The sequence below is a fragment of the Trachypithecus francoisi genome, unplaced genomic scaffold (genome assembly GCF_009764315.1).
Source record: "Trachypithecus francoisi isolate TF-2019V2 unplaced genomic scaffold, Tfra_2.0 Lachesis_group11, whole genome shotgun sequence".
Taxonomy (NCBI): Eukaryota; Metazoa; Chordata; class Mammalia; order Primates; family Cercopithecidae; genus Trachypithecus; species Trachypithecus francoisi.
In genome coordinates, this window is record NW_022681456.1 from 52,525,050 (window position 1) to 52,547,691 (window position 22,642).

At 36.2% G+C, this 22,642-nt stretch overlaps 1 protein-coding gene across 1 annotated transcript in view; it reads right to left on the minus strand.

The window, feature by feature from the left end:
* Positions 1–22,642, minus strand: part of ACSS3 (acyl-CoA synthetase short chain family member 3) — a 178,787-nt gene that overhangs the window by 136,637 nt on the left and 19,508 nt on the right. The window contains exon 2 of the mRNA XM_033221156.1: positions 11,709–11,853. Within this exon, the coding sequence (XP_033077047.1) occupies positions 11,709–11,853 (145 nt within the window). The remainder of the gene's footprint in view (positions 1–11,708; positions 11,854–22,642) is intronic.

The window sequence follows — 22,642 nt, forward strand, 5'->3', positions numbered from 1 at the left end:
AAATCTATATTTGTAGTTATGTGATTTTTCTTTAACAGGATTCAATGTATCAGACACAGTAATGAAGATAATACGGAATTGGATTGATCCAGGTCTGAAGTTTTGCCACAGAAGTGAAATGGATCAACAATATGCAGGAGAAGTGAGGATACTGGTAAGAGACAAGTGGTGTGGTAGAAAGTAGAAAGTAGAAAACCTAACCCGGATAACAGAAAGGTGAACACAGAAGGGACCCTTACCTCGTGACTACATACCATCAAAACAATTTAAAACAGTATTTCATGAAGCCAATAAATATATTAAGTAGTGATCAACATAACTAATCTTTAGAGAGATGCAAATCAAAACCACAGTGAGATACCATGTCACACCAGTCAGAATGGCTATTATTAAAAAATCAAAAACAACAGGTGCTGGTAAGTCTGTGGAGAAAAGGGAACACATACACACAGTTGGTGGGAATGTGAATTAGTTCAGCCACTGTGGAAAGCACTTTGGAGATTTCTCAAACAACTTAAAACAGAACTACCATTTGACGCAGCTACCCTATTACTGGGTATATACTCAAAGGAAAATAAATATTTGGTAGAAAATAAATCATTCTGCCAAAAATATATATGGACTCATATGTTCCATCATTGCAGCACTATTCACAATAGCAGACATAGAGTCAACCTAGATACCCACCAATGGTGGACTGGATAAAGAAAATGTGGTACATACACACTACGGAATACTATGCAGCCACAAAAAAAGAACAAGATCATGTCCTTTGGAGCAACAAGGATGCAGCCGGATGTCATCCAAAGCCAATTAACACAGAGACAGAAAATCAAAGATGGCATGGTCTCACTTATAGATGGGATCTAAACATTGTGTACATATATAAATAGAGATCAGAACAACAGACACTGGGCACTGGGGACTACTAGAGAGGGGAGGGTGGGAAGTGGGTGACGGCTGAAAACCTATCAGGTACTATGCTCACTACCTGGGTGGCGGGATCATCTATACAACAAACCTCAACAACACACAATTTATCCATGTAATTAACCTGCACATGTACCCCCTAAACCTGAAATAAAAGTTCAAAAACATACCTGTGGTATTTAAACAGGTATTGTGTCTAAAAATGCATGCTATCTAAAAATGTAGTTTCATTGCACTGTGTAAGAATGCAAGAGGTTTAAAATAGACACTTTAAAAGTTATAAGCCCTAATTTACATATATTCTCTATCCTTTCTCCACCTTCTATCTACCAAAAAAGCAAAACTGTAGGATCCTCTCATGTATCTGTTTCCAGCTCGCCTTCACAAAGTCTTCCTTTAATCTTGTGGAAATTATATCCATGATTGTCCCTTTCCCTCCACCGTTCACCCCAGGATTCAATTTATCCCACCTCAGGAGATGTTTAATTGAATCTGCTTTTCTCTAACACTAACATTTCCAATAATTTTTAATTAATATTCATTTATTTCCCTCCCTTATGAGTACTACAAGAATATTGACTTTTTTTTTTTTTTTTTTTTTTTTTTTTTTTACTGCTAATGTATTGTATTTCAACTATATTATATGTTAAGCAGTTAGGTAGCCAGACTGGAACCCAGACACCACTCAGAAAAGTACCATTCATAGATATATAGAGAAATAGAGTACAAATTCCTATTTAAAATTTTTCAAATGATTTTTTAAAACATAACACAATTCAAAGTTGATTACTTTCTGTACATTTCCTAGAGTATTTGTAAAGAAAATATCCCAAGTGATGAAGCAAACTTTATTACATATAAAAAATATGTAACCCACCTGGACTAAAATGAAAAAGAAAATTCAACTCTTAGAGAAGTAACTTTTCACAGTTATGCATTCACATACCTTTATACAAGCATTCTGAAAAATCTAGCATAATTTTGTGGCTAATGTACGCATTTTTCCAAGTGAGTGTTTGAAAAGGTAAAGAATCTACTACACTCTATTAAAAAAGACTATTTAATACAACACAAGTTTATGTAAGTCATCTAGATAAGGTTATATTCCTTCAGTGAACATAATATGATAGTATGATAGTAATAACTGCTTCACATATTTGTTTATACCATAATAAACATGCAAAATGTGAAACAAAGTTGTCACTTTAAAACTGTCACTGTTGTCTGCTATATACACTTCATTAAAGGGCTAACGAATAATATTTTTTAAAGGACATGAATTTCTACTGTTAATGAAGGCCAGATTCCTTTTCTCTTGATCTAATAAATTGTTTCTTGTAGTGTTTCTCCAAGTAGAGTCTGTAGAGAGATTCTCAGGGCCCATGAGTTCTCCATGAAAATTTGTTAAGGTTGTGTTTTCATTTTGATACAATTAAAAAACAATAGGCCAGGCGCAGTGGCTCACGCCTGTAATCCCAGCACTTTGAGAGGTCAAGGCAGGCAGATCAAGAGGTCAGGAGATCAAGACCATCCTGACCAGCATGGTGAAACCCTATCTCTACTAAAATACAAAAATTAGCTAGGTGTGTTGCCGCGCACCTGTAGTCCTAGCTACTCTGGAGGCTGAGGAAGGAGAATTTCTTGAACCAGGAGGCGGAGGCTGCAGTCAGCCAAGATCATGTCACTGCACTCCAGCCTGGGCGGCAGAGCGAGACTCTGTCTCAAAATAATAACATTAATAATAATAATAATACAGCATACTCTGGATTATCTGAGCACTCATGCAATTTCACTGTGTTTGTTTTTGTAACCTCGTGCAGAATAAGTAAAGGTCAGATAAGGTTATAGCGCATTGTATAATCAAAGGCTCTATGGAAGTTCAATTACTAATATGTGACAAGAGAATTGAGGCATCACAGGGAACATGTCACCAAACTCAAAGCCCCAGGGTCACAGCATCAAACACATTTTACAATCAGTCATTCAGCTCCAGCAAGGCAATGTCATTCATTATATTAAATTAATATTGTCATGTTGAGCTTGATTGGCTCTGTGGGTTTGTTCTTACCCTCCCTATAACTCAGATTTGGCTTTATATATGTAGTAAGCTGTAAAATGGGAACATTAAGGCCTAGGCTTAATAATACACTAAAATAAAAATAATTTGTCAACACCAAAAGTGTATAAAAACTTTTTGTCTTTATAAAGCATTTATATGCCTCACTATTTCATGAAAAAAAAAATGCCCAATTGGTTTCTTAGAGGCCTTTTTTTCTCTTAAAGAAAGACAAATATAAAAGATACAAAAGATGTCAACAGGAATCCTGCTGCATTGTTCAGATCAATTCTGCTGTGATTATTTAATGAAAGTTCTAATTAAACAAACACCCCCAGCACTTCCACAGGCAGTACATAAAACATGACAACTATCCTGAGTACACCAACCACACTTCCCAGGACTGGGCAATGTTCCTGTTAACCTTTACAGTTTCACTGATCAATACAACCCAAAAGCCAATCAATGTATGTGAAAGTCTCATAGAGAACTTGCTAAATATCCCAGGAATGGCACAAGGACATGAGATCATTGCAATAGCTGGGTCAGTTTTAACATCTATGTCACTCAACCAAAGGAACCGTACGCATTTAAAGAGAAGAAAAATTCACAATTACAGTGCATACACTAGTAACTAATAAACAAAACAAACATAGATCATCATATGTGCCAAGAATTTATGATAAATATTCTAAAATATATCAAAGTTCCCATAAAACCTATACATGATAAAGTTAACATTATTCAACTTTGTAATGGAAATGAAATGCTTTCAAATCAAGTATGGCATAAGAAAATGAACAATCAATATCTCCAAGGTCTCTAATCTTGACAGTAATTCTACTGAATGCAACCTATATTGATTTATTCAAATTCATTTTACTTAACTATTACATATATCTACACAGTGCACAAACGTGAGCACAAAACTTCCAAATGAATTAAAATAATTCAGTGGTATCATTTTTCATAGCGACATATTTATCTATTTCAAAAAACCTTATATGAAAAATACTTTGTCTTATATACTCAAAATGTGGTTCTAATATATTACTTTGCATCACTTTAGCCACTCAGTATCTTCAATTTGTGTTAGTTAGCTTTATTCTCTACTTGTTATGAAAATTGGGCTTGGTTAAATGATTTTGTAGTTTCGTATGTTAATTTTTAAAGGCCAGAAACAGAAAGTTGTTGATGCATGTAGCTGTCTTTACATTGCTGTATAATAGGTACAGGTGTTCATCATGACCTCACTTCCACTTGTAAGGACATTTTTTCTTCTTCTTCTATTCTCTTCCTACTAAACTTTGACTGCCTGTCTCCTTCCTTTATTCTCCAATGATCTTTCTATATTGTTTCCTACTTAATTCGTCTTCTTGCCCTAGAACTTAAGCCAACAAAAGCAGTCGGTTTTGTTCTCAGGGTGCACATTTTCATTATTAACTATGTCAAATCCACCTCGTGGATAAATCTTCTGCAGACCTTCAGGGGACACCTGTGGAAGGGTCACCTATGGGTGGGGCACACAATTCTATTTTTATTACATGACCTAGCTTCTACATCACCTCCACAGTGAAACCTTCTCTGAACTGCTGTGGCCAGGTTGGTCCCTTCTCCACACTGCAAATGCACAAAGCTTTGTTGTTACATTATCACACTACATTCAGTAGCTTTTGTGTATTTCTCACTGGGCAAACTATAAACTCCTGAAATTCGGGAATCATGTTTTAATTCATCTGTGTGGCCCCACTGCCTAATTCAATAAATAATACACAATAGGCATTCAGTATGTGTCTATTTAAAATGAAATACAAGCCTTTCCGCTTGTGTACATTATATGTACACAAGCATTATACAATATATACATTATACATGCATTATACAACATAGCTCACAAAAAAATATGGTTGGACCACTTAAAATTTTAAGACCACTTAAAATCATTGTAACTAGAGCCTTTTAACATTAATAAATGCATTAACACAGCATAATCTTCTGTAGATCCTTAAACACTAGCACTGGTGCTTCCTGTTGCATAATATTCTACTTGCGAGCTTTCATTTCCAAATTTGCTTTCAAAGAATGGCCAGTAGAGACTGAGAGAGTATAGATCTTAATATTAATTATTTTCAAAACAGGGGCAAATGTCTTCTCAACTTTAGATTCCTAAAATCATTTAACTCACCAACAGTTCACTAAAGAACCTTTATTATTTTTCTTAAGGTTTTCTAATATTGGTAAGGTCTTCTCTTTAATTGTGAGAAGGTCTCTCTCTAAAACTTCAAAACATGGCATGCTAATAATCCAATAAGCAAATTAATGAACAAAAGATATTAATGGCACTTCAGAAAAGAATATCAGCATTTAGTCAGGTGTGGTGGCTCACACCTATAATTCTAACACTTTGGGAGGCTGAGATGGGAGGATTGCTTGAGCCCAGGAGTTTGAGACCAGCCTGGGATATAGCGAGATACCATCTCTGCAAACATAAAATAAAACAAAATAAAAGACAAATGACCATCAGGCACCGGATAAGAAGTTCAACTTTATTTGCCATTAGGGAAAAAAATAAATAAATCACAATACAATACCACTATGCATTCACTAGAAAGGGCAAAATTCGAAAGATCTGGAATTGTCAACACTAAGTGTTTACAGCTGGCATTCTCATAAACTGCAGATAGGAATATAAATTAGTGCAACCACTCTGGAAAATTGTTTGGAACTATCTACTAATGTCCAACGTGGGAATACCCTATGAACGATTCATCTCATTCCTAAGCTCATCCTCAATAAAATGCATAAATATTGTCAACAAAATTTGTGTACAAACATATTTATAGCAACATTATTTGTAATAATCCCAAACCAGACATTACCCAAATAAGCAAACTACAACCTCTTGCAATGAAATGAGTGAAACTCATCAGAAAGTTGAGTGAAAAAAATCCAGACACAAAAGAGTACATGGTATTACTCAATTTGTATAAAGCTCAAAAGCAGGTAAACCTTTAGATGTCTGAAGAGCAATCATGTGGGGGCTGAGTAAGAAATGACTAAACAGAGGCATAACATGGGCTTCTGGGGGCCTGGAAGTATTCTGTTTCCTTGCCTGCTTACATGGAATTATTCTGTTTGTGAAAATCTAACAAAATTTATTCTTGTGATCTGTTCTCCTATCTGAATATATATTATATATCAATAAAAGTTCAAAAATTGCATGCCGGGAAAAGAAATGCATGAACAACGATAACTTCTATGTCATACTAGCATCATTCCCCTATTTACCAACTGTGGAAAAGGTAATTTAACTTACAGAGACACACTTTTTAGTGGCACTGACTATAATACAAATGAAGTTTTCATTGTTTATTCAGGAAATTTAAGGAAAGGAAACAGATAATACAAGCCACTGCATCTTTTCCCGTGAGCAAACGCAACCACTGGCAGGGCTGAATTGCTGCAAGTCCTGGATTTTGTGTCTTAAGTGTTTGCTTAAGGAAATACTGATATGACAGATGAAAAAATGTCAGATTATCTTACTCTGACATATGTCTGGGTGGATGGAATACATACTTTGAAGAAAATATCCTACAGGGCAGGGGTTGGAAGGAAGAATTCTCATGGGACATGGTCCTTGATTTCAGAATACTTTTCTCCTCTAAATTATTTGACCTTCTTAATTACAACTACTGCCATAATTATGTTTCAAAAAATTAACTTTAGTTAAGATAATAGGCATTTGCTGTTTGAATTAAATCAGGAACATTTAACACACAATTGGTTTTATCCGTTTTCCCAGTATACATGTATTCATGAAAATTGCTCAAATGCCCTTCAGGGGTCACGTTCTTATTTGGTGAATAAATACATAAAAATACATAATTGTTGAAATAAAAAAAAAAAAAACAGAGCACACTTGCCACACACAGAAGTAAATTCAAAATAAAATTAGTGATGGTGAAAATAAATATAAGGATACTTTAAAATGACTAAAAGTATATATATAAGAAACACACATATAAATACACTCTCACACATACCTTTTATTTCACTGAGGCTTAATATAATGACTAACTTGAAAAGAGCTAACAAGAGCCAGGATACAATAAAAACATACATGTCTTCTAGAATGCAGATCTTCTGAGTTATAAGTGTGGGAAATCCAAGGAGGATATGTTCATCTTGAACTACCAAGCTGAATGTAAGTAAATTAAAATCCTTCACAGATAGAATTGGAGTTTACTTGGAAAGATAATCCAATTCCATTACTGATACAATTTAAATCTAAGACATTCTTACAGTAAAAGAAGCTAGAGTCACTTAGAAATTTCAAAAAGTATTTCATTCATTTATTCTTTCATTGACTCATTCATCATTCAACAACTATTCACTACATGCAAGGCACCGTTCTGCAAACAAATACAAAGTCACTGCCCTCATGGAACTTACACTCTAGAAGAGAAAATGACACTAAAAAAGACAGAATAATAAAATGTAAGGAATGATACTTAATAATAAATACGAAATTAAACTGCACTCCAGTCCGGGCGACAGAGCGAGACTCCGCCTCAAAAAAAAAAAAAAAAAAAAAAAAAAAAAAAAAAAAAAACTAAATTAAAAAGAAAGTGAAGGCCGGGCGCGGTGGCTCAAGCCTGTAATCCCAGCACTTTGGGAGGCCGAGACAGGCGGATCACGAGGTCAGAAGATCGAGACCATCCTGGCTAACACAGTGAAACCCCGTCTCTACTAAAAAATGCAAAAAACTAGCCAGGCGAGGTGGCAGACACCTGTAGTCCCAGCTACTCGGGAGGCTGAGGCAGGAGAATGGCATGAACCTGGGAGGCGGAGCTTGCAGTGAGCTGAGATCCGGCCACTGCACTCCAACCTGGGTGACAGACAGAGTGAGACTCCGTCTCAAAAAAAAAAAGAAAGAAAGAAAGTGAAAAAATGAATTTATTAAGTGGTTTGGAAAGGGACATTTGTATTTCGTGTGCTCTGAAAACATCTCACTGAGAACATAACATTCAGGTAACATGGACCATAAGATATCTGGAGGAAAAATTATTTCAGGTGGAAGGTAGGCAATTGGGATAACTTTAGGCATTAACTCTTCCAGAAATCTCCCTAGACTCTATTTACCTCTGACTGAGTTGACTGCCTTCACATGTGTTCCTACAGAATATAACATTAACCCCTATTATGACCCTTATTCGGTTATATTGAAACTGCTTGTTTACATGTTTTCTTATCTCCTTGACAATAAGAAATGGGTTCATTTACTTTGTATCTCTGATTCCTATCAGGGTTTGGCATACAAAACAAATATTTGTTGAATGAATGATGGATCTTAAACTAGGTCCAAATCTCTGTACAAAAACCTTAATAAAGGATTATTTTAAGTATTTTCAGATCTATAGAAAAAAATGATAGTTTTGGAAAACCTCTGCTTCTCAATCATTCTGTAAAATTTTCAGATCTTTCATGTTACCAAGACAAGGTAGCCTGTCTTGTTGGCTCATTAATTATATAAGAAATACAAACTAATTTAATCAAGTATTATCTAGCCAGAAACTTCCAGTAGAAATGAAACATGGGAGATTAAAACAAGTAACGTACAAAGGCACTTCTTTTTGTTTGTTCTCAATGGAATTACCCATTAAATCTTTTCTTTCTCTGTCTTCTCTACTTAATAAAATAAAGGCCACAGGGAATCAGAAGCAAGTAATCAAAGGAGCACACAATGCTTCTCTCTTTCCTAACAGTTCTTCCTTTAGTACTTTCGAGAAGAAAAGCCTGGGGAATCAGAGCTGTCAGCAGGTGAGAGAAACAGTCCTTTCAGCTACTTTGATGTCAGGCTAAACTGAAACCAGGGAACCAGCACAAACACAGGAAGGGTTTGAAAGATGAGTTAGCGTGAAAGCTTCTAAGCAAAACATATGTGTATAATTGTCATATACACTTAGGTAATTAATTAATTGAAAACCAACAACAGAAAATGAGAATGGCAACAACTCTTCTTATTTTAGGTTTCTCTGAAGCTTTTTCCTTGACTCTGATGTTTGATTATGTATCAAATTCAATATGTGGATATAGGTAATATTTTTACAATATGTAAGTAAACTTACATTTTGGTATACATTTGTATACCAATAAGAATTTGCCAGTATTTTCATGGGAGTGCAGCAATATGCCAGAATCACAGGCACAACTTTTAATCATAGACTAAACCTCTTCTAAGCTGAAAATGCAATCCTAAAACAAAACATAGATTATAATAGGTTTTCAGGAAATCGACATTATCTCTTAAAATAGAAAGCAACCTCATAAGAATAACAAGCCCATTTGGTAACAGAGTGCCTTTCTAACTCACCCCCAATGTGAGAGCTGTCTCTGTATACTTAATCCCAAAAATATAGTTTTCAGTTACAGACCAATAAAAAGTACCAAATGATGTATTTGCAGCATTATTTTGTCTTTTTTTCTGTCTTGAGCTGCCCAGCATTTGAACCCCATTATTATTAGACTGAAATTCCCCTTGTTTGCATCCTAGAGGGAGAGAGGGCCCCAGTTCCTACTATTAAATCAAAAGAGGACAAGATATTTCTTGCCCACTGCCTGGTTGTTTAGGCAAGTCACCTAAGTTTGGCCAACTAGGTGCTGTATGGTAGATGCCTCGACAGCAATGACTTGACTTGACCATACCCTGAGAAAGACCCTGTATGACAGGCACATCTGAATATGTGTTCAGATTTCTGAGCTAGGGAATATAAATCCAGGAGTGGCCAATCCACACATCCATTCCTTATATCTGAGGAATATGTCAGCCCTATCCAGTCTGGGATCAAAGCCTTTTGATTTAGGGTAAATGGAAGTTGCCAGGTGGAGACTGTTAGGGGGATGGTACTAAGTGAAGATGCTATAGAAACTGCATGCTTTTTGCAAGTCGTGCAGTTCTCCTGCCCAGCCTGCCACCAGTGGACTCTCCCCAGTATAAGGCCCCAGTAAAACCCCATGACTTGTATGGGGCTCTGGGTCTCTTCTTTGGCCTCTTGAACTTGGTGCCATCCCCACTGGAGTCAATAGGGGTTCAGTACAACAGATGTTCCTACTCTGTCTTTCAATCTAGAAGATTGACTCAAGGCAGCGAGCCTAGCTACTGGACAGTTTGTGGGTTCTTCTTAACTCCTCACTTCTGCTCTTTCTCCCTTAGGGTTTACCATTTTTCTAAGCCAGGCTCTTCAGTCTTCCCTTTTCATAAGGTCTTTCTTTAATGTTTAAATCAGCTGAGGTTAGAATTTGTTGCTACAACCAGGCTGACACCCAGTCTAAGCAAATTGGTCTAACTCTTCTCTCTTGTTTGCAACAACTCAGTACTGGAAAGGTGAGTATTTAATCTGAGTTGCCTTTCTTGAAATTTCTTATAAGGCAAAATAAGAACTTGCTGATGAAAAAGAATATAATTTCAAAGAGTCAGGGAGAGTTGACGAAACTTTCTAAAAATGGAATGGAACCCTTAAATGGGTTCAAAAAGCAAAAGGAAAGAATGCAATTTTAAAAGCCTTCATGTCAAAGCAAATGCCTCCAAACCCTGGCATGACAGACTCTGCTCAACTTCTGTTTCTCAACCAGTGGCAATCTTACCACTCAGCAGACATTAGCAATGTGTACAGACATTGCAACTCGGGGAGGTGGGGGTGTGTTATCAGCATCTGTTAGGTGGAGGCAGGGATGCTGCTAAATATCGTGCTGCTGCTAAATATCGTGCTGCTGCTAAATATCGTGCAGCACCCACAACAAAATATTATCTGATCCAAAATATCAATAGTGCCAAAGTTGAGAAATCTGCCTTACACCATTACCTCCCTTTAAATCATTTTTTGTAAATATTCCACAGAATTTGAATAACTTTCCCACAGTCCACCATTCCCAAATACTTTTTATAATTACTTCTGAGGCCCTATTTCTACCCTAATGTTAATAAAAGAGAAAAATCTCATAACTCATCACTTAATATCATGATCCATCTAAGAACTTCACAGATGGGAAAGAACTCAAAAGAGCAAATAAGCCAAAGAAATGAACATGTCCAAAGAGCTACAAAGGCCCAGGAGTGTCTAAGGGAATAACAAGACATCAAGGGTAAAAGAAAGGGTTGTGTGCATTGTCAAGAATTTTGGAAAATGAAGCTTAGAAGGAATGCTATGACCAGATTCCAAAATGTCTTAGACACCACAATAATCTAGATTTTACTCTCTGAATAACAGCATTTTTTAAGAAATAGATTTTTAAGTGGCATAGAGAAATATGTTGTTTCTTAGGAAAAACACACTGGTGATCATCTAACATGAGCAGAGCCTGGTGACAGGGAAGGCAGTTGGAAGACCGTTTCAATAGTACAAGATCGGGGGAGCAGCCAAAGATGATGGTAATGTGGATGAAGAGCAAAGACCAGAGGAAGATTGACACATATTCTCAGGATTTGTCATCCTCTCCCTGTAAAATGAGGATCATTTAGCACTGTGAAACATAAATTGAAGGCTATAAAAACTGTCTACATGAGTTAACACACCTGCATTATTTCCAATGTGTATCAAAAGAAAAACATGGCAACATATTTCAATGCATTAGAGAACTGAAGGCTCTACAATGAGAATGTATGCTATTTAAGTAATTTCTATACGACTTCATATATATATATATATAAAGTTTATGATATTACCTGCTCCAGAACTTCTTTATAGGTAAAGGTTGCTTTAGTGTTTGTAACAGGACTGTCATAGATGATAGCAATCTTATCCCCTTTACCGTTTTCAATATGACGATCAACGGCATTGTAACAAATGTTAAGCATTCCTTCCACAAACCTGAGAAATAATTGAAAAGTAAAAGTGAATGATTGCTTTAAAAATATATTGTCACTTAACGAAGTTATTATACTTCTGGTTTGATAGAGCTGGCATTAAAACAATGTTTCCTAGTGCATTCTATGACAAGTAATGACAGCTGTAAACTAAATATTTAAGATGGTACACAGTGTACATTTTTATTTTAATAAACATTTATTTCTTTTGATGCACACTAAAAAAAGTACATACCTCACAATTCCAGCTGGCAACTTTGTGGATTTTATTGCTTAGGATAAAACTAGAGTTTAGAGCACCAAAATCAGGCTTTATACATAGATGAAATAAACTGTATGTAAGTGCAGTGCAGAGGCATCAGGGATTGTGGAAGGACAAATGGCAGATGTGTGACTGAAGTTTTGGTACCTGCTGCAAATGGAAAAACTTACTGAAAAATTCTATTCTGCTCTGAAAGATCTATATGTATTTTTTATTTCAGTTAAATGTGATGTCTTCAATTTCACAAAGAATATATAAGCTCTTTTCTGCATGTTTGAAATGCTTCATAATTGGAATAAAGAAGGGACATGCATATAAAATATTTACTTTTTAAAACCTTTGCAATTCAGTGCTTTTCATCTCTTAATTGATCAATGTTTTCCTTTGAAAACACAGAAATCATGTAGATACATGGAATAACTTTTTAAGGAAATATAACTCATTTTCCAAAAGAAAAGGCTTTACATATACCACATTTTTAGTAAAATGGGAATTAGAATAAAATATGCAAGTATAGTAATGGTCCATTTCTTCCAATGTGAGACTACCAAATATAGTAACAATGCAAAATAACAGGAAAATATATTGAAGCAAGTAAAAAAGCTCTTGCTAAATGCTGAATATCACTTTCAGGTATTCACTCGAAGAGCCCTGTGTGAAATGAAGCTTTGGATTAAAAGCAGCTATAGATACAGTGACAGCATTAAAAAATAACAGACACAGAGGACAGGCACAGTGGCTCGCACCTGTAATCCCAGTCCATGGGGTTGGGGACCCTGCTCTAGATGACACTCAAAACCCGTTGTTCTACTCTGTTTCATTTCCACTCATCCAACTTCACAACTCCAGCTGTACTGATTACAAAGTTTGCAGTTCCTTGAATTCAGTCAGCTTCCACTTTTGTGGCTGTCCTTCATTTTACCACCACCCTCCCCAAGTAGTTCTTAAGCCCTGTGTACCTGTGTACTTATCTCCACCATAGCACTTATCACATAGCTTAACTTAGAACATTGCTCCACTCAGATGTTTCCTTCATTACACTGTAATCTACCTGAATGCAGAGACAATGTCATATTCTTCTTGTAGTCTTAAAAAGAGTCTTAAAGACTACAAGAAGAATATGACACTCTTTTAGATCCTAAGATTACAAGGAGAATATATACAGCACTTGCCATGTATTAGTCATTCAATATTTGTTTGATGAATGAATGAATGAGAATATGAGTAAACTTTCAAGAAGCATAGGATTTAGGATCCAGATAGGGTAACTAGGGAAGTTTTTACTCTCCATTTTAAAGTCAAGAGAATAGAGATAAGAATAATACCCAGGGCACATGGTCAGGAATTGGAGAAAGCCATACCTGAAAACCAAGTCTAGATATCTAAACTGGGGTTATAGTTGGCAACATTATATTCACTCATTCACTTATAGATGATTTTATATTTTTCTCTGCTCCAGTTCATTGCTTCTTTTCTGTGTCACCTGCATTCTGCTGTTGAGCCCATTCCTGAGTTTCCATTTTCATTATTGTATTTTTAAGTTCTAAAATTTCCATTTGGTTATTTCCTATATGTTTCACTTCTTTGCTGACGATTTCTACTTATTTATGGCAACTTTCTAAAAAAAATTGTTTTGAGTGTGTTCATAATTGTTCATTGAAGCACTTTTATGATGGCTGTTTTAAAATACTTGTCAAGTAGTTCCAAACTCTGTATCATCTAAGTGCTGGCACCCACTGATTGTTTTTCTTATTCGGAGTGAAATGTTCCTGATTCTTGCATAACACATAATTTTTGGATCTTTGTATAATGAGTAAATCATATCTAGACGCCTCAGGTCTTATATTACAAGACTGCAGATTATTGAATAATCTGATTTAACATACGCTCTTTGGGTGATGGTTATGCTCAAAGCCCAGACTTCACCACTAAGCAATATATGCATGTCACAAAGCTGTACTTGTACCCTCTAAATCTATGAAAATAAAAATTAAAAAATAAACAAAAATAATAATCTGATTTAAATCTTCTGTTTTACTAGGTCTTCTCTGACACTGTACTGGTGGGCAGGGAGCCACCTCATTAATACCAGGCACAGGTGTAAGTCCCAATTAATCTCCAGGTTTCCTTGACACCACTTCAGCTGGGGGATGGCTCATGAACGATGGGTCACGGTAATAATTCAAGCTCCCAAGAGCTTTTTACAACACCATGCTAGGTGAAAGGAGAAGGGCACTTTGTGACTGCTCCCCCATACCCTTCATGTCCTCCCACGTGGCTGGGTGGGAGGACCTCCTTATCTTCTTACTGTAGCCAGAATGAAAGTTTCAGCTCCCCACATAAACTAATCTGACCCCACCAAGGGAGGAGTCAATGTTTAGGGCACCTTGGTATGCCCTGGCAAGAGCAGAAATCTGGACTCTCCACCAGATCTTTACTGGTAAGGATGAAATTGAGGCCACAGTATTTTTCTGGAGTGTTTGGCTGGATTAGGACAGCACTCACCTAAAAGTTTTCTGTCTTGCTATGCTGTCCCTTTCTTGGTTCTGTAGCCAGGGAGAGAAAGTTTTTATTGGGGCTTTTTAAAATCTGTTCCTATTGGTGCTTCTGGGTTGCCAGCTTCTTAAAAACCCAGTGTGGGTTACAAAAAGAAAGAAAAAAAGAACCCAGGGAACTCATTGCCTTGCCATTCCTCACATCCCTAAATTTCCTAGCTGGTTGACCTTCTCTCTACCTTTCAGGGTCTTCTTATGTGTGTTTGATATACAGTGTCCTAGGTTTTTTATTGTATTTAGGAGGAAGTATATTTTCTCTGTCTTGTCTTCAAAACAGAAGTCTCTAAATAACATTTATCAATCTTTTACTCTAGTCCAAGACTTCAAGTCATATGTGTAAACAAATTTAATTTTAAAAAACCTTTCCCTATGAAGCAGGTATTATTATTAATCCCATTTTACATACAAGGAAACTCATGACAGCAACTTGCTCACAGCAGTCTGATTGCAGAAGAAAGCCCTTAAACATACAACACTACTTCTATAAACAATTCTCAAAGAACTTGAACTTAGGATTTTTTTCAATTGTTGGCAACTTTAGAGTAGTTTAATATTGAAAATATTAACACCCTAGGATTTTCTTTTTTAAAACTACCTTTAGACAATTTTTTTAAAACTAAGAGTACCTTTTGGAGGAGACAATATTAAGATCCAAATGAGGGTAGGCTCTGCAGGCAATATTATGCAGAACTGCTGCAGGAGGTAGCAAATCAGCATGGTCCAGAGGCAGTTACAGGTAATGAATCTACCAAGATAAATTGGCTAAGCTTAGAGACTGGTTTACTGTGGCTGACTAGACCAAGTGACCTGTGAGAAGCCTCCCAGCTCAAAGATTTGTTTATTCTACTATGACAAGTTTCTTATTTTATTGTAAATCAAATCATTTCAGTAAAGGTCAATTGAATGCCTTCTATGTGCTGATTCTCCACTGTTCCTTCTAAATTCATGGACAGGTTTTAAATGGTTTGTCTCCCCAGATTATAACAGTAACTAATGCTCACTGTAAAAATACTAAAAAATATATTTTAGAGTATTTTCTATTCTTTCTATATACAAACATACTTATTATATAGTTTAATAGTTTGCCTCTGTATTGAGGATGGCAATACAAGTTTTTCCCAAGGGTCTGAGGAATTCTCAAAAATTATGGTAATTATGGCATAATATTCCATTCAATGAATGGCTGTTCAATAATAAAATTAATCCTGTGTTGTTACTAATTGCCTTTCACAACATTGTCATTATTTTAAATGATCCTAGGATGATGTTTCTTGCAGGCAAATACTGGTCACGCTGCTTTCTAATTACATTAGCAGGCTAGGTTCCTACAATCAAACACATGCATATTAAAACTGAATAATCAAATTACTTTCTGGAAATACTGAATTAATCTATGTTATCATCAGTACTCCCTGAATCTAACATGAGCATCTAACTCTTCTCAATGCAGATGACTCTCAATCTGCTCCAGTTTTTTTGTTTGTTTGTTTTTGTTTTGTTTTGTTTTGTTTTTGAGATACAGTCTTGCTCTGTTGCCAGGCTGGAATGCAACGGCATGATCTCAGCTCACTGCAACCTCCGCCTCCCAGGTTCAAGCAATTCTCCTGCTTCAGCCTCCTGAGTAGCTGGGACTACAGGTGTGCACCACCAAACCCAGCTTTTTTTTTTTTTTTTTTTTTTTTTTTGCAGTTTTAGTAGAAATGGGGTTTCACCATGTTGGCCAGTATGGTCTCAATCTCTTGACCTGGTGATCTGCCCGCCTTGGCCTCCCAAAGTGGTGGTATTACAGGCATGAGCCACTGTACACAGCCAATCTTCTCCAATTTGAAAAGTGAAACAGTTTTAATTATGGTTTCTTTGGTTACTAGTATTAAGCCACACATATCCTCCCCCATGTATGTTCCTCACACCCTCACCTGTGCCCATGCACATGCACAGATATCACACAAACTTTTCTGGGCCTAGAGTGTAACCTTCTGAGATGGGAGGAGTTTCTCCATAGAGGATCCTGTACAAGATTTAAGACTTGTGGAACACGAACAAAGCTCTATATGACTTCTGGAAAGTCTAGAAATCCTCTCTCATTGCCTCTTCTTCCTCAAACAATCATAGGAAGAAGGATTTTAGTAGCCAAAACCTCCATTAACTGACAAGTGAAAAAGGATCTTTATTCAGATTCTGAAATGTACTTCATACTTCACTCAACTACCTATATCTTGACACTCAGTTGAGCGCATATGTGTATATGTGTGTGTATATATATGCAAGAGTGTGTGTGTGTGTGTGTCTGTGTGTGCATAAAACAGAAGAGAACATAAAGCCAGCGTATAGGGAGAGCATAATTTCAACATATTTAACAAGGGAAAGACATATTTGCAATATTTAAAGTGTCTGTACAATTAATAAGAAGAAACTTACAAATCCAATAGGCAAACAATTTCAGTGTGATATCCACTGATGAAAACAAAATAAAAATGAACAGTAAATGTAAAAAAAAGATGCTCAACCTTATTAACAGTAAAGAAAATTAACATTAAAATTATAAGATGTCATTTGCCCCTCTGGATTGACATAAAAACATCATACATAGTTATAGTGAGAGTGAAGACAAAACAGCATTCTTGTATAGTGTTGGTGAGCAAATAAATTTGTTCAGCAACTTAGGAGGGCTCAAAATCAGTATCTATTAATATTTTAAATACATATTGTGCATCATTAAAAGGAATGCAATGTATATGTGATATATACATATATCAATATGAAACAATGTCCAAAATTAGCTTTTTACACAGCCAGAGCAAGTTGTCTGTGTGTTTATCTATGTTTTACATTATATAAGTGCACAAGCAGTATGGAAACATGCTTAAGAATATAATAGTGATAAACTCCAGGTAAGAGAAAAATTGGAGGGCAGTGATAGAAAGGGGATAGTCTATATTTTTATGTAATAAAACTTAGGAGTTATTTGAGCATGTATGTACATACTGAATGGGTGATTTAAATATTTTTAAATACAAATACAAATTTTAATGGTCTACCTTGCTTAGCTTTTGGTTTAACTGACTTATCAACTTAATAGTCAGCATAATTATGATCAAAAAAATATTTAAGTAAAAATATAAGTTTAAATTTTTCTTCTGGTAAAAAGAAGGATTTCTTCCACTTATAACAACATCTAAACTTAGTTTTATGAAACTAAAATCTAGGCCATAAAAATTTTGCTTCTGCCTTTTATTTTCTCGACAAAATCAACCTCAAACAGCTGAAAAGTCAATAATAAATGGCTACTCAGAACCTTCAGATCACAAAGAGAAAGATGCTATCAATCATCATTCCTGCTGTCCACCATGATTTTGGTTGCCTTCCTTCTAGGCATTTGTAAGATTGCACTTTCATACCCAGTTGAAATGAGACATGGCCGTGTCGCTTTCTGTAGCCCAGGGACTAACAAGAGAAGGAATGCAAGCAAAGTAGTCTCCAAAAGCCAGTGGGTACTTACTACACATCCTCCTCCGTGCCTCCCTGCCTCAAAGGCCAGTGACATCCCACATGTGGACTGTACTGTCAGCCTGTATCTGTGAGTGAGGATGGATGGCCTGGGGCAAATCTTCCTAATAACCCAAGATCAATTTGTCGAATGAGCGAGAAATATCTGGGCTACGATGTACTAGGAAGTTTTGGGTGTTGTTTATTTCTGCAGCACATCCTAGGTTATTCTGACTGATATAAACTTCTTAAGATCTATCAGTTTCAGCAAATTCAAATACACTTTGAAATTGCCATATTTCATAATTTAAGAGGCAGAGGGACACATTCCAGGGCAAATGAAATGGGAAGAATCTCAGCTCCTGTAAATAGTCACTACAGAAATGTTAGATGTCCTTGTAAAGAAGTCAAAGATGCACCTGCATCACGTGAGCTCTGAGAGACAGGATTGAGGGCCTCCCCAAAGCCATCTGTAAAGAAGATAGCTTTTAAAATTCCTTCTGGACTTCTTATTTTACATAATTTTCTGTTTTCCCCTATAATCACACCTGTGGATAGCCACTGCACTCCAGTCTGGGCAACACGGCGAGATCACATCTCAAAAAAAAAAAAAAAAAAAGAGGGACTTTTGTATTTGTCCCTGCCCTTTGCTCATGAATGCCTGCTAACTCACATCCAGCACAAAAGCCTGGACTCAGCCCTTTGAGAGAACCTTGCTTGAATCTGATTTGATCTCTTCTTCACCTTAGCCTATCCTGAGTCTTCTCTGTCTTTTCTAATATAAACTTTGCCCATTCTATGTTTGACTGTGGCCTTATTTATCAAATACCTGAGACTGAGGCATGTATTTGGTTCACACATTGAGCTAAGTCAGTGAATGTATGTGGGTATCTGAAGGGGTTTTAAGAGGCAGGGAGCCTGTCCTCCATAGTCTTGATCTCTGGGTGCCAGAAGCGGCTTGTAGCAAATGTTCACATGATTCTTCTCTTCCCATCAATTTTTTCATCACTGCCAATTTCCATCCTTCCCTTTTCTGAGAGCTAAAATGTTTTAATTTAAATATGTATTTACTATTCAAATATTATAAAAGGGAATAAGACTGGTACTGAAAAAAAGTCTTCTTTCAGAGGGAATGATAGCATTTTCTCAGAGAGTAACCGATAGCTTCTAATCTACAGATTTGGTTACTGAGCTACAGAAAGTTAAATTAGTAAAATCTAAGATGTTTCTTTCAATTCCACTATCCTCTCCCATTCCAAGAACAAAGCTTAATATATTTTTAGCAGTGTGGCCTATAATATGAAATTCTCAAAAAGTGCCATATTGCACTTTGTATGAAATAACTGTTGAAAGCTTCCTCCAACATAACCATATTTAGTAGTCACAATGTTGCAACTTTATCTGTGCTCTCAGTCACTGATTTCTGCACCTTGCATATATTTATTACTAAATAACTGAAAAGTTCAGGTTTATATTCACTTTCTGTTATAAGCTTCCTTCTTAGAATAACATTACAATTTATTTCCTTGATGACCTCCTATATACATGGGTCTTCATCACAATTTATAAATAAATAAACAATAAAACAAAAGCACTTCAGGCTCTTTTTCTAAAGTTAAATCAACCAAAGTCAACATATTGGAAACAATTCAAAGATGAAGGGTACATTTGATTATCTATATACTAAAAAAGGTGAATATATAATCTTTATAAAAAATAATTCATTATCTCATAAGAAGACTATAACAGATTAGAGCCCCAAATATTAACTATAATAATTTTTCTATTCAAAAGTGTTTATATTGAATAAATTTCATAATAATGTTCTGTTAATTAGACCAGAGACTGTGAAGGAAGGGGAAAAATTGTAACTGGGAACATGTTCTCCACTCTCAAAAGGAAGACTGGTTTGCAATAACTATGATAAGAAGCAAAATGTGGCAAATTTGCTGACAGAGGTACAAAGTAAGCATGATGAAAGCACAGAATTAGAAAGAGATTAATTCTAAACTAGGGAATGTAGTAAGGAGCTGATGGGTGTGGAAAGGAATGTAGTACAGTGTTAAGGCCTGAGCTTTGAGGTCAACAGACTAGAGTTCGAATCTTAGCCATGTCATTTGCTAGTTATTTATATGACTGCAGACAAATTAACATGTCTATGCCTTTCTTTTTTCATCTATAAATATCAGGGTAAAATATTTTAAAGAACTGTATCAAGATAATGCTATGAGCATTTAACACAAATTGACTCACTTAATCTTCATAAGGACTCTGTGAGGTAAATACAGTAGGTCTTCATTTAACATCATCAATAGCTTTTTGGAAATGGAGACTTTAAGCAAAACTATATATAAAGAAACTAATTTCACCATAGGCTAATTGATACAAACAAGTGTTAAGTTCCTAGGGCATACTTCTGGTCACAAAAACATCATCAAATTTCTAAATAAGGACCCAAAACACTTCTAATATTAAACACTGAAATAAATGTGAGCTATCCATACATTTAAGAAAGACAAATAAGAACAACTAAGAGCATTATTTACCGAATTATTCAGCTCAGGGTTGTGGGTGGTTGGAGCCTGTCTCAGCAACTCAGGGCACAGGGCAGGAACCAGCTCCAGAGAGGACACCATCCTATCGCAGGGCACACTCACATACACACATACAAACACACTCTCTCTCACACACACACTCATACTGGCACCATTTAGATATACCAATTCACCTTATGGGCACATCTTTAGGATGTGGGAGGAAACCAGAGTATCCAGAAGAATCCCACTCATACATGGGGAGAACATGCAAACAGCACACACAGACAGTGGCCTTGCCCAATAATTGGTCTTTTTCTTTTTTTTTTTTTTTCCACATCAATGTTACAAGAAAACAAAGTTGAACAAAATGCTGTTATTCAAAGACCTCTGAAATCCAATAATCCTCTTTTACATATGAGGAAATTGAGGTAGAGACAAGTTTCCCACCTGAGGTCCACACACAATGATTAGGTGTTAGGCTCTGAGGCTCAACTATTCTGTGTTAATGTATTACTGTGAGAGTGTTCAATGCCTTCCATGATCATAATTTTATACACATTTTATTGGCTCCTTTCAATAACCCCATCAGACAATTTCTACTATTACACACATTAACAGATGAGCAGACTGGCTAAGGTGAGTTAAGGCATAGCTGTGCGGCCACAGGTAGAATGGACAGGAGCAGGACACAAGTGTAAGGTGATCATTTATAGTGTTTTGAAACAATGAAGTGTGTTGCGATAACAAAGATGGAAGCAGGGAGGTGACTGAGAAATATGGAATACTGTAAAGGGAAATTTTAGAGGCAAACAGGAAAAGAGCAAAGAAAACGAATACCAAAGAAACCAAAGTTTTACGGCTGGGGTCAGCAAACTCCAACTCACATGCCAAACTGGTCCACTATGTGTTTGTGCAAAGAAAACGTTATTGGAACACACAACTGATTGTGTGTATTCTCTGTGGCTGTTCTTGTTCTACAACAGCAGAACTGAGAGGTTGCAATGTAACTCGTCTGGCCTACAAAGCCAAATATATTTAATCTTGTCCTTAAAAGAAAAGCTTTCCCACTTAAAAGAAAAGCTTTCCCACTCCCTTCTCTAGAGCAGCCCTGTCTAGTAATTTCTGTGACAATGGAAATGTTCTATGTCTCTGCTGCTCAGTAGGGTAACGACTAGTCACATGTGTCTAAGTAAATTTAAATTTAAATTAACTAAAACACAATAAAATTTAAAATTTAGTTCCTCCACCACAGTAGCAATCATGTGAGTGCTCAATAGCCACATTTGGCTAATGCAACTGAGAAACTGATTTTTAAAGTTTAATTAAATTAAACAACTTTAAATTTCTACTATAAAGACACATGTATACATATGTTTACTGCAGCACTTTTCACAATAGCAAAGACTTGGAACCAACCCAAATGTCCATCACTGATGGACTGGATAAAGAAAATGTGGCACATATACACCATGGAATACTATGCAGCCGTAAAAAAGGATCAGTTCATGTCCTTTGCAGGGACATGAATGAAGCTGGAAACCATAGTTCTCAGCAGCTAATACAGGAACAGAAAACCGAACACTGCATGTTCTCACTCAAAAGTGGGAGTTGAACAATGAGAACATGTGGGCACAGGGAACAATGAGAACATCACACACTGGGGCCTGTCAGGGGGTGAGGGACAAGGGGAGGGAGAGCATTAGGAGAAATACCTAATGTAGATGACTGGTTGATGGGTGCAGCAAACCACCATAGCACATGTATACCTATGTAACAAGCCTGCACATTCTGTGCATGTATCCCAGAACTTAAAGTATAATAATAACACAGAAGAAAAAGAAAATGGTATGCGTGCATGTCAGCTTTTAAGTATCTGGGTTCTTTTTTGTGTAATTTTGTGTCCTCCCAGACTCTCTGCTTTCTGTAGGTAGGGACCATGTGCTAGTTCTTTAA